The 16,355-nt window shown below is 35.0% G+C and overlaps 1 protein-coding gene across 8 annotated transcripts in view; it reads left to right on the top strand.

Moving 5' to 3' along the window:
- The window catches only part of LOC138694295 (zinc finger protein 70-like), a 249,443-nt gene that overhangs the window by 206,592 nt on the left and 26,496 nt on the right, over positions 1 to 16,355 (top strand). For 4 of the 8 annotated variants that reach the window (XM_069817869.1, XM_069817866.1, XM_069817868.1 and 1 more), the window contains one exon: positions 13,289 to 13,374. Coding sequence is in view for 7 of the 8 variants with exons in the window: in XM_069817856.1 (XP_069673957.1) it covers positions 13,289 to 13,374 (86 nt within the window). In the remaining variant the exon portion in view is untranslated. The other 4 variants (XM_069817849.1, XM_069817850.1, XM_069817858.1 and 1 more) reach the window with 4 other exon arrangements.

Below are 16,355 nucleotides of genomic sequence, written 5' to 3' on the forward strand. Positions count from 1 at the left end.
TAAATATAAAGTAATTACATAATTAAAATAGGACATTTGATCCAGGGAACATTCGTGTTTGATAGAAGGATAAATAGTTTAATATGTTACTTAATTTATATTGTATTTAAAATATTAAAATGCGATCATTTTGATCCAGAGACCACTCATTTGGTGCAATGAAAATTCCTTTAACATGTTTCTTAATTGTTGTTACCAATTATTTTTGGAAAAGCGAAAATTAACAGAAAAAGTTTGGCTACAGATTTATTATTATGTTTATATTATATTATATTATATTATATTATATTATATTATATTATATTATATTATATTATATTATATTATATTATATTATATTATATTATGAAAAAGTGTGTTGATAACGGATGTACTCGAATTAGAAAGTTTTTAATTTGTTGTGGGAGCTCTTGAATCTCAGGAGGAACAACTTTTACAACAGCGCAACATAATCTGCTTGGCTCATTACCCAATTTTTTTGCATTGCATTTATTGCATATGTAGTTTATGTATTTTAACACGATTCAATTGAGCATAGTTAAAATTTGAATTATAAAATAATGGATTGCTAAGCTAACGTACTATTACTGCATACTAAATCAATACACTCTCGTTGTTCGTTAATTCTCTGAGATAAAAATGAATATGTTCATAAACATTATTATAAGAAATAGAGGAAATGAATATACAGAATAACCTATCAAGTTTTCTGTACATAAGAAGCTATTTTAATCTTACCTGTCCTCATTTCACTCACAAGTTACTGTAATAACATTATAGCATTATGTCCATCCAGAGAAACTACACTTTCTAATGATGAAATAATAATTAATTATACAAATCGGTTAATTTAGCTTCCGATATTACCATACAAATACAGAAACATTGTCTGTAGGCTATGTTTCATAGCTTTCGATTGTTGTGTCCAAGGCCCCTTATAGACGAAGTCATTTGTTTTTTAATTCAATACACCGCCTTAGATGGCAGTTATTTTAATTTTAAAACTCATTTATCTCATTAAATATCAGTCCTATCAAAATTTTTCAGAGAATAAAACTTATCGGAAATAATTTGTAAAGAAACTTTTGTTATGTAACATATTTCACAAAAATCAATAATAAGCGAGATATTTCGATTTATTTAATTGAGGCCCCCTTATAACCCCCCTTTTAAATTAAGTATTTTGAATGCCATTTAGCCTATAATCTAAGTTACAACGAACTTAATTTATATTCCAATTTTCATCGAAATCGGTTCAGCCATTATCGCGTGAAAAGGTAACAAACATACAGACAGACAGACAGACATACAAACAAAAATTTCAAAAAAGCGATTTTCGGTTTCAAGGTGGTTAATTATATATGTTAGGACCAATTATTTTTGGAAAATCGAAAATTACCAGAAAAATTTCGGCTACAGATTTATTATTAGTATAGATACGAATTATACTTCGAATTCCAACATAGCACTGGTCTTTTTGATGATACGTTTCGATTACCACTAAACTTATATGTTACGCTATAGATTGAGGATTCATGACATCTTTCTTGAATTAACGTGATGTTCCTTTACAAATCATATTGTAACAAGAGATTCTACGTTATTGTTCCTTTCTGTACTGAAAATCAAAGTTTTTTAAAATACATACACTGAAAATAAACTTGTACTTCATACACGTTTCGAATTAAATTATCGCACAAGTTCTGAAGAATTGCTAATATTCATAGGAATAATATTCATAGGAAAAAAAAACATTACAATTTAATCCGAAATAAAATTCCAATCTTAAATATAGAAAACATATTAAAAAACAGAACTTGCCTTTCTGATGACACGTTTCGATGATCACTAACTTATATACATTATTAGGCTGCAGACTGAGGATTCATGCCATGTCCTTCTTCAAGTAACCGGAGACTTCATTACAAATCATATTGTAAGAAGAGATTGTATCTTACTGTACTGAAAATCAAAGTATTTTAAAATAATCATACCGAAAAATTATGTACTAAATGCTTCTTCCGAAATTATATATCGCATAGGTTCTACAAGATTGTCACGTTATTAATCATATTATGCTGGAAAGAAACGTAGGGCCTACACGCAAATAGTATACATGAAATAAAACCTTATAATGTAATATGAATTAAACATCGAGGCTGACGAGAAGTGGAGTAACGCAAGTAGGAGATAGTTCAGGGAGTAGTGATGAAGGAAGAGGGGAAAACAAGGTGAAAAAACAGTATGACTTAAGGAAATGGTGTGGAGGGGAAATAAATCGTGAGAAAAGAAAACTAAGACCTAAAAAGTAGCACTGTGGAAAAGTGAGTAGTGAAAAGTGCAAATAATTAGAGATGTTGAGTGAGTGGGAATGTGTCATACAGGAGGAGGTTATAGTATTTTTGGTATAATAATGGGTTAGGAGTAAACTTGTGGAAGAATTGATGAGAGACAAGAAAAGACTAGTGAAAGAATTGCAGTAATAAATTAAAAATTAGTAATTTCCTAAATGACTTGTACGTGAGGCGTGTAAAACGGTGAGTCGGCACTGTATACTAATAATGTGAAGTGCCTCCTCACCAAAAGACAAATATACATTCATTCACATTCAATATGAATGAAACTTCTAATCTTAGATATAGGACTACTTACAATATAAATTAAACGCGATCCTGATGAAACGTTTTGATGATCACTACACGTTATACTGTAGATTGAGGATTCATATCATATCTGTCTTGAATTAACGTGTTTCTTCTTTAAAAATTATATTGTAGTAAGAGATTGTACGTTAGGTTGTAGGTGTCGAGGTCTATATGGCTCAAGCATTTTTTAAATACTGTCAAATTCAAAAGACCCGAACCTTCGTAAATTTGGTTCCAAAATGTTAGCCATATTGTGCTCCACATATATATTTTTATTGGGTTATTTTACGACGCTGTATCAACATCTCAGGTTATTTAGCGTCTGAGTGAAATGAAGGTGATAATGCCGGTGAAATGAATCCGGGGTCCAGCACCGAAAGTTACCCAGCATTTGCAGGTATTGGGTTGAGGGAAAACTCCGGAAAAAACCTCAACCAGGTAACTTGCCCCGACCGGGATTCGAACCCGGGCCACCTGGTTTCGCGGTCAGACGCGCTGACCGTTTCTCCACAGGTGTGGACTCCACATATCTATGTGAGCAATTATTCTCCTTAATGAAATATGTTAAATCAGAACGTAGGTCTCATTTGAGCAATGAACATTTGTTAGCAATATTAAATATCGTTCTCACGAATGAAGAATCAGATTTTGAAGAAATCTGCAGACAGTAATATTGTTATGCCCATTGCTGACACCAATTTTTGTTATACTATATCTGACACCAAAATTTATTGTTGAGCTCTATCATATCTGACACCAGTATTTTGTCGTGCCACTTGCCACGACAAGGGCGGATGGCTTACTGTATCTTTGAAATAATCGCGAGTTATAATCTCTATCAAGATAAAACAAACGAATTAGACACTGCGTTATACTTCCTAACTCTCTGATATGATTTATAAACTGTACTTGCTAATGGATAGGAGGGATTCCTACTTAGAATGTGATCTCAGGTTTTCGAAATAATCACAAGTGTAGAAATTCACTAATACTAAGTTAATAAGATATCAATTTACTACAGATAAAATAATGAATATTGAGATTGAACGATGTAGAAAGTATGAAAATTTCTGTTAATTTTAAAGTACCAAAATGAACTAGTTAAATGTAAATTCCAAAGATTGAACTGATGATTTTACTTACAGTAGATAGTAGGGCGAACCCTGGTGCTGTTCAGAAAAAAAATCGCAATCAATTTGCGTATTCAATTAAAGAAATGAATGCATAACTATCGGAATAATAATATATTCGATACACTGTACGTACATTATGGTTATGTATAGTTATACGTTAAGGGACATATGCTCGCTCAAGCTGCTCAGTTCGATTAATTGTGATTTTTTTTACCACTAAAGTGATAAAATTAAGTGAAGTTGCTACGGCTGTGTACCTGAATCCGCAAGAGAACGGTCCGAGACAGCTGTGTTTACATCTCCACTCCTCCCAACTTTTCCCTGTACCACTGATTGTTGTACTCTGAGACGCAGGGTGCCCTTCCATGATGTGAACCATATGTATTTTTTTTATCGTGAGTACACTGTACAGGGTAGAAGTAATGTAACTTTGCAGATTGAACGCTACAATAGAATACATTAAAAAATAAAAATCATATTATGCGTTTGTAATTAAGTGCATGGTTAATTATGAAATTGGACTGAAAGTCTGCGCAGTTTGGCAAGATCGCCTCACCGGCTCACCTGTGAATGCACACCAACTCACGTCTAAATGGATAGCTGCATTCCATCTCCCAGTAACTGCAGTAGGGTTGCCAAATATAACGATAAGAATTAATCTTTTTTATTTAATTTCCAAGAACATTTTGTTTCGACTTTGTTACGTTCAAATTAATTCAAACGTCTCTAGATGTTTGGCCAAGAAATTGGGACGCGTCGCGTCGCTTGTCTACGCTTCTCAGCACTAGAGACAAGTACGTGCCCGCTCGTAGAATCGGGACGAATAACAACTTACGTTCCCTGCCATAGGACAATAAACAAAGTGAACCGTAAGTAATATCGTTAAATTCGGGGGGGGGGTTATTCTTTGAGATATTTCAAACAAAAAATTTGATACAATTTTGCTCGGTTTCGCTTCCTTTTCGATAAGAAAATTGTTTTATATGAAACATTTCATAGCGTGAAACCATTGATTTAATTCCCAGTATTCTCAGCCAATTTAAAAAACAGTGTATTATGATAATGAAATTATTGAACGAATTTTATTTTTCTCCTTTAAATGTGCAGAAATTTGGTCCGAACAAATGTAACACTATGCAAATCTGGCTTTCAGGTAGTGGCTCCCTGTAAAGCAGGTTTGAATAATTTCAAGGAAAAATTGTTCTGGGGCCGGGTATCTATCCCGGGACCCTTCGCTTAGCGCGCGAACGCTCTACCGACTGAGCTAGCCCAGGAACTATACACGACACCGTCACAATTTTATTTTTTTTCCTTTGTATCCATACAACTCAAATGAGCTGACAAGACGCCAGAACTCAACTATGAGTGCACACAAATACTACGGTATGTGACTTAAATTGTGGCTTTCTGTTAACGTACCTCCAGTAACGAATGTATTATGCAAATCTGGCGTTCGCGCGCTAAGCGAAGGATCCCTGGATCGATACCCGGCCCCGGAACAATTTTTCCTTGAAATTATTCAAATGTAACATTGTAAAATTCATTTTTGAGAACGAAAAGAATAACACCCTAAAATTAATGACATTACTTACGGTTCACTCTTTATGTATAATACAGAGTATACCAAAAGTTAATAGCGAAAACTGAAACGGTTGAGAGTATACGATAATAGAAGCGGCTTCTAACCAAATAGCCGCTACTGACGTCATGAAATATCGTCCGAGTTAGTACAAATTTATTTGAAATGTAGACTTTTCGTTTAATTCCCCATTTAATTCCGCTCAAATTTCACTCATGGCTTAACTTAACAAGGAATGCAATACTACTTCAATTTACTGTACACTCTTACCTGTTAAAATGAGATGTTTTACCTCTTGGCAATGTTCAGTTTTGTAAACAAGAGCACATCGCGGACCGCTTCTAGTGCGCAACGAGTAAAGCATATGATGTTTACAACGAATGAAGTCAGTGGCGGCTTGTAACCAAATATTCTCAATTATCTTGTAAACGATTCTTTTGAGGACCCATGTTTACTGAAACTTTTTTCCCTCTATTATCGTATACTTTCAACTGTTTCAGTTTTCGCTATTAATTTCAATACACTCTGTGTAACATACTCTGACAAAACCAGGTGAAATCTTGCACTGAGAAGTTACAGGAACAGTTCCTTGGGGTGTTTATTGCATATAAAAGATATTTTTTATCCATGCTCTGTTATCAGTGACGGAACCAGTTCAAAAACTTATTGGTAACATATTAGTAAGACTCTTGCGAATTTTGAAGGAAGCAAATAATTTCTACAATGTTTAGCAGCCATCCAACCTTCTCTCTTTCTTCACAGCTACAAAAACATAGTTTAATTGTGATAATATTCAATAAATGATTTTTGAAGTTCTGTTACATGTTAAATTTTCCATATTTTCTGCTACAGCTAAATGGAAATGGTTTTCGAAAAATGCTCGGACACGTCAACCAGTATATTTTAAAAGACACTTTTTTCACAAAAACAAACCATTCTTGATATCACTGTTGTGCGAGTTGTGTCGTCATCGGAAACATTTTTAAAAGACACCCTGCATTTTTCTGTGTACCATCTGAAAGATTGTATTATTCTCCATGGTTGCACAAGCTATCAATTGTTTTGTATAACAAACGTTGCTATGGTAACAAAATAAATTGTTAAAATAAATGTGTTACAAAAGAAAATGTTCAAAATTGGTTTGAATGTTTTAGTTTTGTTTCGATTTACGAATTCAGAGTATGGATCTGTGATAAGGGATGTAATTCATGACGGGAAGTATAATTTCCCGTCATGTGAAGCAACATTCCGAAATTAACCCCAGCTCACAACAATTTTTTTTTATTCTGGTTCTCTCAAAGTGCATCGTACGTGTCTATTATAACATTAATACTGCATAACTCGCGATTTAAAATCAAACGAGTCGCCGCACAGGTCTATAGTTGCTCTCGATGCCGAGATATTACTAAGAGAGGCTGAGCAGCACAGTTAAAGTACGTAATTAAGGCAATCTTATGCCTCTAGCGAGAGCAGTTTGTGTCATTGAGCGTGTTCACATAAGTTAGATTGGTCTAACTACTAATAACCAGTGGCGTAGCGTCAATGTAAGCTAAAAAGCTTAGCTTCCCCAGTTAATAATAATTTCATAATAAACCTGCAGTTTATGGAGAAAATTATTCATTAATTTTAATAGAATTTATATTTACGCGTTAAATATTGTGATGCGGCAGCTCAGGATTATTTGTGATGCAGCAGTAAAAAGAAGCCTGCACACACCAGCTTCCAAGCAGACCGGTTTCTTCTGTGTAATCCACCCCGCAGATTTTCCATCCCTTTTAAACTACCCTAGTCGCAAGGCTCGAAAAGAAGCTAGCTTTAATATTTAAAATAAGTAGTTTCCGAGTTATCCCTATTCGTCAGTTGTGTTCAGTTGTGTTCAGTTGAAGTGTTAGTGTGCATTGTGGCTGATATAATAAATAATGAGCGAAATAACAGTTCCTGACACTAATTTACTTGAATTTTTTAGGACAATTGTATTATCAAGACTGACTTACGAACAAAAGTGTGATTTAAAAAACAAATGACCGACTCCCTTGCTGTCAATGAAGGACACAACCAAAAGACAGACGCATACTTACGTAATGATACTAATATTGTGATTTCTCTAAGTATGACAGGGAGTGAGCTAATGCTATACGTATACGTGTCTATTTGTTAAGAGATATGTGTAAACCGTGAAATCGTATTTTATTATGTCTCATTTGAGGTCATGCCTTATTGGTGTTACTTATGATGTTCCAACGAATCTTCGACTGCTGACTTGAAATTGACTACTATTTATTTTAAGACTGTATTTTTGTAATATGTTTTCTCGTATTGCATGAAAGACAACTTGAGTTAGCTTCCCCTGCTCAAAATTTCATGCTACGCCACTGCTAATAACATCATACTGATGTGGCTCATAGTTTTGTATGATAAGCAATTCAAATTCTGTATTTTTTTTTATTATTATTATTTCACCACGAATTCCGGAACGGGTGCCCAATCTCGCTAAGGAATAAGGTGTATTCTACGTCGAATAATGAATATCTTAATTTCCATGTTGTTACTTTAATTATTGCTACAGTGAAATAATTTTAGACTCGGAGCTACGCTGTGGTGGTCCGCAGATTGGACATCACTAACTTACAGCATATGTTTTGTTTTTTCTGTAATCGTACACCCACGGCATTCTTTATCTAGACAGTCTTTGACAGCTGTCTTTATTAGTCTACATCTAAGTGGCTGTTCTTATAGGTAATAATTTTCCAATACATCGAATTGATCGTGTCCGTGTGCATTCTGCCTGTTTTAAATAGAGTTGCTCATTTTTAAGAAAATTTTGCATAAGTTGGGAAGTAATGTTGGCGACAGAGGCCGGCAACTTAGATCGTTACAACCACTTGTACTATATAGTGACTAAGAAGAAAGCGAATTCTGACTTCGTTCTGTACTATTAATTTTTCTGATAGCAATAAAACTACATCGAAAGTACATAGACGGTGAAACGAAGGTAATGGTAGAATATTATCTGTAAAAATAAATAATGTTAAAAATCAATCCATGACCTACCGTAACCTACTAGATCAGGGTTGCGGAACTGAGGAAGAAAGGGGTGAAGCATGGGGAAAGAGTTCGTTTCCCCATCCACAAGGCCGGAGCTTTTAGTGACGTTTCTGTGACGTTTGACAAACACACTGTTCTTTCTTCTCTTCTCCCCCTACCGTGCAATGACGCGAGGGTTGCTGGAAAGGGATGAGTTACGTGTTCCGGCTTATGACGTGTGCTTCAATTGTAGCACAGTTTTTCATCCCTGTACTAGATAGTATGTTGGACATAGGATACCGTATGTGGTTTGGTAATCTCACACTAAACTGTTACACAATAGGCTTACTTTAATTGATTTGAATTGAAATTTCTGAATGAGGCACTACGACCCAGCACTGCAACCTAGAAGACCTCTTGCGCTAATCCTCAAGCTAGAAGCTAAGCTCATACTGCACCCACACCAACTGACTGTACTAAGGTTCGCTGCCGCCCTCCAACTGCCAGCTGACTGACTGTCTTCTGGTTGAGAAAGGGGGAATACTGTTATTTGCAACGTCGTGCTCTAGCCCTGTACTTCCCATGTGTTTTACTAAAGATGTCAGAAATCGAATCTTTGCACGCAGCCACTGTAGATTACAGTCTTCATCGGATGAAAAAATGAAAATCAACGTATTTGAGATTAAATAACTACAGTAGACCTACAGTACAATTATGTGACATACATATTATATAGTAAATATGAACTACAAAGTAGAATGCATTAAGTAGCCTACATTTTAGGTATAAAAAATAAGTCATACGTGATAGCAAGCAATAGATGTAAAGTGAATACCGGTAACCTAGTTTCGAAATCTCTAACTTAAACTTTTAATTTTTCAAGTATACACATGATTCTCCTATGTCATTAGGGCTGCCAAATGTAAGGTTTTACCCGGAACGATACGGTGTGAATCTTGAACCGTACACACAATGTTCTGTTTTCAAATTTCAAATCCCTCGTACAGTAGTCTACCTACGTCACAATGAACTTTTTCTATAATTCAACATTTATGAAAACTGTAGTGATTTTTACAAGAAGATTTTGTTATATAAATAAATAGTTAAATACGACATATTCAAGTAGGCAATACAAGTTAAATATAGGAATATATAAAATGAAAGAGTAAGTTCACAATATAACATAAAAAATACAATATATAGGCCTAATGCATAAGTCATAGTAAGATTAATTGTATTAATTAATATGTAATACATTTGTTGGGTGACTGACTGAGAAGAAACTACCTACTGAAGGATGCACTGGAAGAAATGGTAAAAGAGAGAAGAGTTCGGGGCAGAAGAAAATATCAGATGACAGATGACATTAAGATACAGTATATAGATCATATGCGGAGACTAAGAGGAAGGCAGAAAATAGGAAAGATTGGAGAATGTTGGGTTTACAGCGAAAGACCTGCATTTGGGCAGAAAATTATGAATGGAATCATAAAAAAAGAGGACATAATGCAAGAACTTCAAATAGAGCCCATTATGCAGTTCATCAGCAAATACCAACTTCAGTGGAAGGGTCATCTCGAAAGAATGGATCGATGAGAATTCCAAAAGCACTGTTTCATTACCATTCGCATGGCAAAAGATCTCTAGGTCGTCCGAAGAAGAAATGGACTGAAAATTCTAGTTTGAGACTGTAACAGGCCACTCGGCCTAAGACGACGACGACTATGAATGGATGAATTCTCTTCTTATTACACTCTATGCTTTTTTTTTTCTAAGAAACCGAATGTGGATGAAAGGTGTTCCTTATTTCACATCTCAAAATCTGGCAACCCTATATATCATGCTTACCTCACTTTTGTTTAGTTGGCTTCCCTATAGCACCCGACACTGCTGAAACTTCCAACTTGCATTTTTTTTCTTATAAGTTCGACAGTGTGAGAATGGGACAGGTTGTGTTGGGTTAGTTTACTTTAGGCTTTTCGTATGCTTTGCATTTACTGTATGAAGTGAAATGTGCACTTCGCGTTTATTTTGAAGTATTCTACCTCTTTATTTCGCGTGTTAAATAATCACTGTTAGGTACCTACATCGATCAATTGTTCCCAGTTTTTCGTCTATTTTCTAATATGTTTTTAAGTCAACTGACGTCCTATATGAATTATTCACATACCAAATTGCCGACCCTCTAAAAAATTAGACTATATTCCCACTTTTCTTCGTCAAAAAAACCGGCAGTTCTGCGTGCTATAGAAAAACCTTAAATGACAGTTTTTAGGACAACTCAACTTGGACTCAGATACTGATAAGGGTATTTCCGACTAAATTTTGGACAAGGAATAACATTGCAGTGCAAGCTGCAACCACTCTGTGTCTATTAAGTACGTCTTATGAATTTCTTCTCATTAACTGTAAATATTAGTACTCGTACATTGACTGTAACGATGTTGAAACAAACTTTTTTTTTTTTTCAGAAGTAATACTTGATTGCCTTTTGTATTGTTAGTCGCTATGGATGTGGTTAAAACAGAACTCAATTCTGATGACGATATTTCGCAAGAGAATGCAATTAAATGTAAATTTCTCACATGTTGCGTGAAGGAAGAAGTGCATCCAGATGATGCAGAGTTCTCCGAGGTAAAACCTGAACGTGAGGTGAGATTGTTGTTCGACATTTTTCAGTGTAGATAGTCAGTATTGTGAATATATTGATGTGACACTAAAACATATTTACATGCATGTATAGACGTCTGTTGGTATGTTGATAACCAAACTGCTAGGGAATCTGCTCTTTTTGCTGGAAACCCTGGTTCAGATCTTGGTGGGACCAAGTGGAATTTGTGGTGGACAAAGACCGTGTTTGGTGGTAGGTTTTCGTGAAGTATTCCCGTTTCTCGTACTATCATTCAATCATTATTTCACGAATCATTTTATCCTAACAAAGATACAGGGAAACTACCTGGAATACCTTTCTGTGGATTAGCGACATTAGATGACATGCCAAAGTTTTATTGAGCAAACATTATTGAACAAAAGCTTAACCATTCAGCTGATGTGCTAACATGAAGTAAGGTGGTTTCCGAAAATACTAAATTAGGTGCAAATCGTCTGACTTTTTTCTGGCACAAATGACTTGGTAGACACCATGTTCCGAGGTCAGTAACACTAATTTATATTCTTTTTTTCCCCCCCTAATTTGACATGAATATTATAAGAAATTGTTACAGAAATAGATAGCCAAACAACCACTCCCAAACATGCTTCAAGATTTCTACCACAACTTACATAGCAACAATACTATTGAGCAGTTCCAGTGCGATAGATTGGACAAAGTCAATGTTATTTTAACTGTTTTTATTGTGAGACTGAGTTTATTCTTGCAAACTTGTAATTAATAGCAGTTACAGGATTAATGTAATGTGGATCAATTTAGTTTTATCACCAAATTATCCATTTCTTTGTTATTTTATAGATTAAAGTAACTTTATGGGTAGAACAAGGATTTAACGTGGACGAAACATTTTGTATTTCCCAGTAAACATTCTGCTTTGATAATACTCATATTGTTTACAAACAAAGTTTCATGCCTTTTTATTAACAAAATTGAACAATTTCAGAAAAGAAAAACATATCTGCACTTCAGTGAACTTTTTAAAAACTTGTGTGTGGTTACAGGTGGGACAATTTGTCACTTGTTTAATATCTGTACATTATTGATTTCTTCGTACAATTGATTAATAGAATTGTAAATACATTTTAACAAACATAGTTACGTAAACATTTTTAGATTGTAGACGTATATATTTTATACAATATTACATCTTACAAGATTAAGTTACTAGGAAATGAATAGAAAAGAAGAAACTTAATTATACACAGTATAATCCTTGAGCAATTTATGATTAACTAAAACACTCCTGTTTTCTCAATTCAGGACTTATTCAAATAAGAAATGTCCCCTGCTATTTATTAATCGTGTTACACACAATTTTCTCTCTACCGGTGTTTGGTCTTCTGTAGATTATTTTCTCAGTTTTAACCATATCCAATATCTTCCACTTTTCTCCATTTAAGTGTCACTTGATTATTTTCATTATTCAAATCTTTGATTTCTGCCATCACAACAACCTCTACGAAGTCTCAGTTGTCAGATCCAAACAGCGCTCCATGTTGAGTTGATTAGAATTGTTCATGTCTTCAAGATTCACATGTTGTGACAGAGTTATAATTGCTTAAAAACCTGATTTTGCTGTTACATCCACCATAAGCATGACTTTTCCAGCACAAACAAATGAGACGACTGTAACTTAGGGATATGACACACTTGGGACAATCTTTTTTCTAGAATTTATACATTTGCTGCAACATGCTCTTTAGGTACATACAACACATCTATGGATTTCAAACATTTTTCAGCACATTCGACAAAATCCTTTTGCTGTCTGTACAGTGAAGCTTTTTAATTTTACCCTGCTCCAGACAGCTCTCTTCACTGTACCTCCCACGCCATTGACTGCACCCTTTCCATGCAACGAAGCAAAAAACTCCTCTCTACCGATGTAATTTGCAGAATGGGTGTGTGTGTGCGTGCGTGCGTGCGTGTGTGTGTGTGTGTGTGTGTGTGTGTGTGTGTGTGTGTGTGTGTGTGTGTGTGTGTGTGTGTGTGTGCATGCTTGCCCATCATTAAGTAATTTTATTCTTTCCATTCTCTAATTGAATAGCTGCCCAGAACAAGGTTGTAACCAGCAAAGGCGAAATTCTTCAGAAATGGGGATAAATACATTGTACTGTACCTAACAATAATGGTGAAAGGTCACATAATAATTTTTGTTATTGTGCGTTTTCTGGTCAGTACTTTAATTGGTTTCATATCTTGTTTGTATATGAGTATATCCTTGGAATTGTTTAAGGTTCACGATTCTGTTATTATGAAGAAAGAAGAGCCCTGGAGGGATGATGATATAGTGAAGGAGGAGCACGATATTTTGAATGAAAGGTAAAGACTCTTGAGATACGAGCAAAATCTCACTCTGATACGCTCCCAATTGTTGCTTCTATTACCACTATTACTACTGCTCCTGATATTGCTGCTTTTACTAGCATTTACAACTACTGTTGCTGATGTTGCTTCTATTACCACTGTTACTGCTGCTACTGGTATCTTGCTGCTAATGACACTCCTATTACTAATATTTCTATTGATATTGCTTTTGTTCTCAATATCGCTACTGCTACTGATATTTTGCTTCTAATAACACTTTTGTTACTACTATTGCTTCTGTTACAACTGTTATTACCGGTATTGCTACTGATATTGTTGCTTCTAATAATACTACTGTTGCTATTATTTCTACTGAAATTGTTTCTATTACCACTTATTACTGCTACAGTGCTAGTATTTCTTATAATACTACTGGTCCACACCTGTAGAGTAACGGTTACCGCATCTGACCGCAAAATCAGATGACCCTGGTTCGAATCCCGGTTGGGACAAGTTACCTGGTTGAGGTATTTTTCCGGTGTTTTCCCTCAACCCAATACGAGAAAATGCTGAGTAATTTTCGGTGCTAGACCCCAGACTCATTTCACCAGCATTATCACCTTCATCTCATTCAGACGCTAAATAACCTGAGATAGTACAGCGTCGTAAAATAACCTAATAATAATAATAATAATAATAATAATAATAATAATAATAATAATAATAACCGTAAAGTGGGGTAACTTTGAACGCCAAGGTGACTTTGAACAGTAATGTAGCGCCTTTCTAAATTAAATGCTGCACCCAATTGCGAAAAAACTGAACTAATTTATTGACAACTTAAACAGTTTTTTCGCAATTGGGTACAGCATTTAATTTAGAAAGACGCTAAATTACTGTTCAAAGTCACCCCACTTTACGGTACTAAATTCAATATTTTGAAATTAAAGGACGAGGAAACTAAGCAAAATTATCAGGTCGAAATTTCGAATAGATTTGCCACTTTAGAAAGATCCGACGAAGTTGAGAAAGAATTAGATGTTAATAGCGTGTGGGAAAATATCAGAGATAGTATCAAAATTGCAGCTGAGCAGAGCATAGGTTATTATGAAACTAAGAAAAAGAAACCGTGGTTTCATGAAGATTGTTGCATTGCAGTAGAAAGAAGGAAAAAGGCAAAATTGAAATTCTTACAGGATCCAGTTGAGGAGAAGAGAGATAATTATTTCAATGAAAGATGGGAAGCAAGTCGTACACTTAGGAATAAAAAGAGAGGTTACTTGAAGGAAAAACTGAATGAGGTAGAAACAAATAGTAAGAATAAAAACATTAGAGATTTATATAAGGGTATAAAGGAATTTAAAAACGGATATCAGCCAAGGGTAAACGTGATCAAGGATGAGAATGGTGACTTGCTTGCAGACTCTCCATCAGTCCTAAACAGATGGAAAAACTATTTTGCGCAACTACTAAATGTACATAGGCCAAATAGAAATGATCGGGACGAAATTGAAATACAAACTGCTGAGCCATTTATATCCGAACCCACGCTTTCAGAAGTCGAAATTGCGATAGAAAATCTGAAAAAGTACAAGTCTCCAGCTATCGATCAAATTCCAGCAGAATTAATACAAGAGGGTGGAAGTGCATTATATAGCGAAATTTATAAACTTATAGTTGCTATTTGGGAAAAGGAAATTGTACCAGAACAATGGAAGGAGTCCATAATTGTACCTATTTTTAAAAATGGGGACAAAACCAACTGTGGTAACTTTCGAGGAATATCACTTTTGTTGACGTCGTACAAAATTTTGTCCAATATTCTTTTGAGGAGATTAGCTCCGTACGAAGATGAAATTATTGGGGATCATCAGTGCGGTTTTAGGCGTAATAGATCGACTATTGATCAGATTTTTTGTATTCAACAGATAATGGAGAAAAAATGGGAGTATAAGGGTACAGTACATCAGTTATTCATAGATTTCAAAAAGGCATATGACTCGGTTAAGAGGGAAGTATTATATGATATTCTTATTGAATTTTTTGGTATTCCCTAGAAACTAGTTCGATTAATTAAAATGTGTCTCAGTGAAACATAGGCCTACAGCAGAGTCTGTATAGGTCAGTTTCTATCTGATGCTTTTCCAATTCACTGCGGGCTAAAGCAGGGAGTTGCACTATCACCTTTACTTTTTAATTTCGCTTTGAATATGCCGTTAGGAAAGTTCAGGATAACAGGCAGGGTTTGGAATTGAACGGGTTACATCAGCTTCTTGTCTATGCGGATGACGTGAATATGTTAGGAGAAAATCCACAAACGATTAGGGAAAACACGGAAATTTTACTTGAAGCAAGTAAAGCGATCAGTTTGGAAGTAAACCCCGAAAAGACTAAGTATATGATTATGTCTCGTGACCAGAATATTATACGAAATGGAAATAAAAAAATTGGAGATTTATCCTTCGAAGAGGTGGAAAAATTCAAATATCTTGGAGCAACAGTAACAAATATAAATGACACTCGGGAGGAAATTAAACGCAGAATAAATATGGGAAATGCGTGTTATTATTCGGTTGAGAAGCTTTTATGATCTAGTCTGCTGTCAAAAAATCTGACAGTTATAATTTATAAAACAGTTATATTACCGGTTGTTCTGTATGGTTGTGAAACTTGGACTCTCACTCTGAGCAAGGAACATAGGTTAAGGGTGTTTGAGAATAAGGTGCTTAGGAAAATATTTGGGGCTAAGTGGGATGAAGTTACAGGAGAATGGAGAAAGTTACACAACGCAGAACTGCACATATTGTATTCTTCACCTGACATAATTAGGAACATTAAATCGAGACGTTTGAGATGGGCAGGGCATGTAGCATGTATGGGCGAATCAAGAAATGTATATAGAGTGTTAGTTGGGAGACCGGAGGGAAAAAGACCTTTGGGGAGGCCGAGACGTAGATGGGAGGATAATATTAAAATGGATTTGAGGGAGGTGGGAT

This window comes from Periplaneta americana, chromosome 2 (genome assembly GCF_040183065.1).
Source record: "Periplaneta americana isolate PAMFEO1 chromosome 2, P.americana_PAMFEO1_priV1, whole genome shotgun sequence".
Classification (NCBI taxonomy): Eukaryota; Metazoa; Arthropoda; class Insecta; order Blattodea; family Blattidae; genus Periplaneta; species Periplaneta americana.